At 46.5% G+C, this 6,155-nt stretch overlaps 1 protein-coding gene across 4 annotated transcripts; it reads left to right on the forward strand.

Moving 5' to 3' along the window:
• The first annotated feature begins 888 nt into the window (after positions 1 to 888).
• Positions 889 to 5,482, forward strand: LOC115392128 (calcitonin gene-related peptide). 4 transcript variants are annotated; one of them, XM_030096665.1, is made up of 5 exons: positions 889 to 1,109; positions 2,007 to 2,098; positions 2,950 to 3,084; positions 4,786 to 4,973; positions 5,194 to 5,482. In XM_030096665.1, exons 2-4 carry the CDS (start codon positions 2,013 to 2,015, stop codon positions 4,946 to 4,948), a joined length of 384 nt encoding a protein of 127 aa, XP_029952525.1. In that variant the 5' UTR covers positions 889 to 1,109; positions 2,007 to 2,012; the 3' UTR covers positions 4,949 to 4,973; positions 5,194 to 5,482. The 4 variants fall into 4 exon arrangements, with proteins under 4 accessions (XP_029952525.1, XP_029952526.1, XP_029952524.1 ...); XM_030096666.1 differs by having other exon boundaries at positions 4,789 to 4,973; XM_030096664.1 differs by lacking the exons at positions 4,786 to 4,973; positions 5,194 to 5,482 and adding an exon at positions 3,872 to 4,536.
• The last annotated feature ends 673 nt before the right edge of the window (positions 5,483 to 6,155 follow it).

Genomic DNA, 6,155 nt, shown 5'->3' on the forward strand with positions numbered 1-6,155 from the left:
TTGTGTAATTGCTTTTGAGAAACGGCTGTTGTCTGGGGTTGTCATCGATTGGTCTTTGCCAAAGACAACTCGTTTGCCGGGTGTGTGGGAAGAGGCCCGGGCGGCAGTCGTCATTACTGGACAGACTGTGGTATCACTCTATTAACTCAATCTGCTTGGAGGTTTCGCCGTAGTCAGGTGGGAGTTGGTCGCTCTCTGCTCCGGTGTTATTGCAAACAGAGTACACACAGTACCTGTTGAGAGAGGACGGCCCTGCTGTCTTGTGTGTCGTGGTGTTGCCGTATACATCAGGCTGATATTTACACAGAATGAAGTACGTGTTGGGTAAACACACGGAAGCACAAAAGTGCAAGAGTGTCCCATTCCTGGTGAAGAAACTCATCTTACCCCAAATCCAATCAATACGGAGCTGATTACATAAGCTGATTGTAGAGAGTTACTGAGCTCAGGCACAGTGGGTGTAGTGTTGGAGTTGATGCTGTCCAAGCAGTCTTATGAATGAATAGCCCCGGTGTGCGTCATTGTGTAGTATACATCCCTCCCCAGCAGATGGCCCCGCCTTACTTCCTCTGGAGAGTGGTAATGGTGGGGGAGTTGAGGTGGGGGGGCCTTATTGATTTGGCATTTGAGATATAGCATGAAATGTAACATTTTTGGAAAGCTCTTAAAATATTTATTGCTGGTGATGCTCCTGCGCGGACACCGCTCCGCTCTGCCTCCTATTTAATTAATGACATCAATGCAAATTGGGGGGATAGCAAATGGTCCAAATGACTGGTGGATTTTGTGAATGGAGCACTTAGTGACTGAGGAATGACGTCAGCCCCAAAGCCATATCCCTTATTAGAGAGCTGGGACAGGGGGGAGGCGTCCCATTGGCTCGCTGTGGCATCAGAGCAACGCCATTGGCTGCCGGCAGATAATTAAACACCTACACAGTCAATGCACAAATCCAAGTGTTGGGATATATAGGCTGGTGCGTTGGCGCTGCATGCAACAGAATCAAGAGTTGTACTGGAAGTTGAGAGAAAGTCAACTTGTCGTGTTTTGACAGAGAATCCTAGAGAGATATATTTATTTTTATTTTTGCTGGGTGATTATCACTGAAGGTAAGTGTTGACTTCTGCTGTTGCGTTTGGTGTTTGAATGGGAGCTCAGCGGCACGTTCAGCCGCTTGCCTGTGTGTGGAAGGTGACACAGAGTCAGAGATGGGAAAGGAAAGTGGCTGCTGGGGTCACCAGCATCGCCACCAGTCGCTTTGTCAAGGTCTAATTTGCTGCTTTGAAGGCCAAAACCTGAAAAAAAGAATGGGAAGGAAAAGTATGGAAGGAAGCAGGACAGGCACTCAAAAAATGAAACAAAGATGAATTGAAGAGCAGCAAGTGTCGGAGAGAAATGGGAAGGAGAAGCCAGGTTTGAGAGTGTGTGTGTGTGTGTGTGTGTGTGAGAGAGAGAGAGAGAAAGGGAGAGAGAGTGAGTGTGCTGGCAGCTCATTACACTAATGCACTGGTCCCTTAGGGAGTTGGCAAGCCTGGAGTCCAACCTCCCTCCCTTTCTCTTTTCACCCCTCCTCTGCCAGCACCGGCGAGCGCTACACTCACTGCACAGTCTAGGACCCCTTCACACACACACACACACACACACACACACACACACACACACACACACACACACACACACACGCTCTGGGCTGTGCAGCGATGAACGACATGCTAAAAGCAGCTGACCTGTGCCATCGGGCTGGATGTGGCTCCACAGGAGAAAAGTTGCGGCACGGCTCGGTTTTGAAGGGATGGAGCTGAGTTGCAGGTAGAATTCAGCTCACCTCTTCAGGAAATGGCAGCCTTCTTGTCTTCCCGGCGCCAGGAGAACGTCTTGTAGGTCTGCCGCTCTGTAGGAGCACGGCGAGGCGACGGCAGACGTGTCAGCGGTGCGCGAGTGTGTGAGGGAACCGGCGGTGGCGTGCCGGAGAGGCTGACGTGACGGCTGTCTTTCTCCCCATGCAGGGGACCATGGTTATGTTGAAGATCTCTGCTTTCCTCGTTGCCTACGCCCTGGTCATTTGCCAGATGTACTGCTCACAAGCCGCCCCTGCCAGGTGAGACACTCTCTGCATTCACACCTCACACCTCCCAGCCTTCTGCTCTCACCAACGGAAAAGTGCAACAAGTTGATCGTGTTAGAAGCATTGAGCTGATGTGAAAAGACTTTCGGAATCTGCAGAATTCTGTTTTTTTTGTGGGGTTTTTAAAGAAGCTTGAGTTGCCCAGTTGGAGAATTCTGATGTTATGAATACTGATCAGTGGTACCAATGGGCTGAACGGATGTGGGCGAGCAAGAAAAATCTGAATATTTTTGGAAAACCATAATAAATGGATACAGATTTTCCCATTTTAACAAGTCAAGAAATATTAAAGCTCAAGAGTTGTTTAAAACAAACAATAAGTTTTGAATATATAAAAGATGTATTCGTTTATTTGTGTTATATCTTATGCTTATGGGAAAAGTAGAGAAAAACATCTAATAGACTTGAGAAGGAGATATATGAGATCTATATATTTATATGAAGCCCCATTGAAACCTCTCCCGCGCTGTTCCCATGAAGCCATTGATTTTGTCATAAATCTAAAGCTGGTTACGCGTCAGCCCCCCCCCACCACCACACACACACACACACACTCTTATATCGGGCCACTTTCCGCAGATTGTTTCCCCCTCGTGTTGGCCGGGGGCCCTCCAATTCAGACGTCATCCGTCTGAGAGGTGGTGACGTCTTAGCCCCCCCCGTCCTACCCCCCCCCCCCCCTCCCCCCATCCTGCACCTCCACCAGCACTCCGCCCCGCCCTCTCACACCTTCCTTCCTTTAACTGCAGGTGGAAATTCTTGGTGAAGGGTGTATGTTATTGTGTCCATGCTAACACCCCCTCTGACCCCCCCTCACCACACAGACCGGGTTTAGAGTCCATGTCAGACCGAGTCACGCTCACGGACTACGAGGCCCGGAGGTTACTCAACGCCATCGTTAAGGAGTTTGTGCAGATGACGGCGGAGGAGCTGGAGCAGCAGGCGGCTGAAGGAAACAGGTACACAACACGCTTCTTCATTCGAAAAAAGACTCTTTACCTTTTCCCTCGTGTTACAGAATCAACAGGGTGAAGATCTGACCGGTTTAAAAGAGGTGGTTAAACTTTGGGCTGCTGTTCAGGTCTCGTTTATGTGACTCTAACAACTCTGAAGATGTATATTTTTTTAGCTCCTCACTTTTGGTCAGTCAGTCCTAGAGGTATGTGGCCAGCCGATCAAGTCAGGGAAACACTCATTTTTCAAGAAAAAGGAATTAATTAATTAAAAAAAAAGAAAAAAAAAAGACAAAGGAAATCCCTATTTTCAGTCATGACCCTGCTCCTGCATGGATGAGTTTGATTTCGACTTTGTGTGAACGGTATACTATTTCCAGCCTGCCTGCAGGGCATGAGAACAGTGTATGCTTCACAGAACGGATAAGTGTGCATGATGTCAATTAAGTGGAGCTGCATGACAGTGGGACGCAAGCGACTGGTTTCTGTTTGTTCTGTGGGTGTAAGAAATGTGGGGCTGACGGGGGATGGGGGGTGGGGGGGCGGAGGGTTTGGCGCATGAGGGGATGGATGACAAGGTTCTCAAGAACAGTCGGACGGGCATGATGCTAAAGAAGGAATGGGATGGGATTTTTTTTTTTTTTTTTTGATACCCTCTGATGGCATGAGAATGAAATGCATGTGAGTGAGATGCCAAGAACGGAACGTAAGGAGAGAGGAGAAGTGCATGTTCTGCGACCTATGAGCCTGTTCTCTGCATGTGTTTTTTCTTTGTGTGTCCCCTCCCCGACAGCATGGACAGGCCCTTAACCAAGCGCTGCTCCAACCTCAGCACCTGCGTTCTGGGCAAACTGTCCCAGGAGCTGCACAAGTTGCAGACATTCCCTCGCACGAATGTGGGAGCGGGGACGCCCGGCAAGAAGCGCACTGCGCCTGAGAGCGACAGCTATGCAAGCTACAGCGAGACGTTTGACAGCATCTAACCCCTCCTCATGCCTCCCCCCCTCCGTCTCCTCCCCTCATTCCAATCCGCCCCTCCATCATTTCCAGATTGGCAAGTGCATGCTGTTTCAACCTGCTTGATTGACATGGATAAGAACATGACTTTGACCCCGCGAGCAACTTCTCGGTCCTTTCCCCTTCCTCACCCTTCCCTTATTTTCTTCAGAGAATGATTTGTTCCTCTTATATCAGACAATCAAACCTAATTTTCACAAATGTAATTCAGGAGCCGGTTGAGACGTCCGTTTCTGTGTGCTGTAGTGGAGTCATCTGATCTCAGTCCAGAGCCCCTCAAATCTGAACGAATTGAGAGAGACCACTTTAATCTTACCGTTAATAAATGAGCCACTCATGCGACACCCATGTTTGCTGTTCAATAAATGTATTTTTCTACCTGGAAGCCGTAGCCCATTTTCATTCTTAGGGATACTAAAGCAACCAGTTTAAAACATGCCTCTAAATGAATAGAGTTTAATAAAAATCTGTGACGTTTCACCGAGTTCAAAGGTAAGAAACATCTCAAAATGTGGAACATTGATGTTTCAAATGCATGCTTGATGTGTATTTATCACAGCAGAATCTGTTCACAGTGCTATATTAATGCTATTTTGACAACGTCTGTGTCTGTCGGTGTGTGTTTGGAGACTGTAATGACAGAGTGGTGAGGCGGATCCAGCTGTTAACCCCCGGTTTGCTCTCCTGAAGCAGCGTTACAGCACAGAAGCGAGCCTGCAACACGGCGACCTGCGTGACCCACCGCCTGGCGGACTTCCTCAGCCGGTCGGGCGGCATGGGCAACAGCAACTTCGTCCCCACCAACGTCGGCGCCAAGGCCTTCGGGAGGCGGAGGAGAAGCATCCAGATGTGAACGCCCCCAAACCGTCAGGGAAATGGTGACTACATACACAAAATATCGTTTTAGCCTCTGATTATCCTTAAAAACGTTCTGATCTGTTAACTTAGGAATCGTAACAATATGTAAATATAATATTTGACTGTTTCTGAGGATTTTAAAGTATAAAAAAAAAAAATCAGCATTGACAGTTAAAAAAGCAAGTTTAAATTACGCATTGAGTTTCTTTCATTTTGTGTCTTTGTCTTTCTGTCTTTCAGTGGTTGAATCCCGACAAGAAAACATCAGAAAAAGAAAAAAAAAAAAAACCCTGAGAACAAAAATCAACAAAAACAAAACTAAGCAGAAAACGAACACCCAACTGGCCCTGTTACCCACTCTCACATTGTTACGGGAAAAGGAAAGAAAAAAAAACACACACACACACAGAAAATGACAACTTGTCCCCATTTCCATCCTGTTCGTGAAACCTTTTGCTTTTGGCAAATACGAGAGAAAAAAAAGCAGAAAAAAAGCACTTTACTTTATGTACATGAACAAGAAAAAAAAGAAAATTATTATAATGTTCCTCTTTTTTACACATTGGAAAATAAAATGAAAGCAGCAGTGGCTATTATTTATTATTATTATTATTTTTTTCCACCTCTCACCTTGTTAGAGCACATCTCTTCCATCCCTCCCTTCCCTGTTCCAGATCCATACTTTTACATTTTCCCATAATTCCCCCTTTTTCCCGAGGGGTACCCTGTTTTCCCTGTGTGCCAGAGGGAGCGCCATTAAAGATCAGCCTACCCAAGGCCCCCCCACAACGGCTGTTGTCTTGTGCCTTGATGTAGAACAATTTACATGATTGTACAGTTCTGTTTGGAGATGCTACAGAAGACCCGAGATGGGACGAAGAGAACGAAGACAGATTAATATTGTAAACGATATTGTGAAAACAAATTTCAGCAAGATTAAAATGTATTTTAGATACACTCGGGTTTGGGATACTTGTGTTGTTCTTCAAAGGTTTTTAAACAGGTGTAGAGAGAGACACTGAGTGACTGAGATGTTCAGTCTATCACAGAAGAGAAGCTTATATTTGTACTATTACCTGATAAAGAATAAGTGGAAGTCCTTTGTAATTGTAATTGATGGATTCATTATTAATTCCACTGACCGATGCACAATCACACACACTGAGAGCATGTAGCACACGACACTGGAAACCAGATCAGTC

The sequence above is a fragment of the Salarias fasciatus genome, chromosome 7 (assembly GCF_902148845.1).
Source record: "Salarias fasciatus chromosome 7, fSalaFa1.1, whole genome shotgun sequence".
Taxonomy (NCBI): Eukaryota; Metazoa; Chordata; class Actinopteri; order Blenniiformes; family Blenniidae; genus Salarias; species Salarias fasciatus.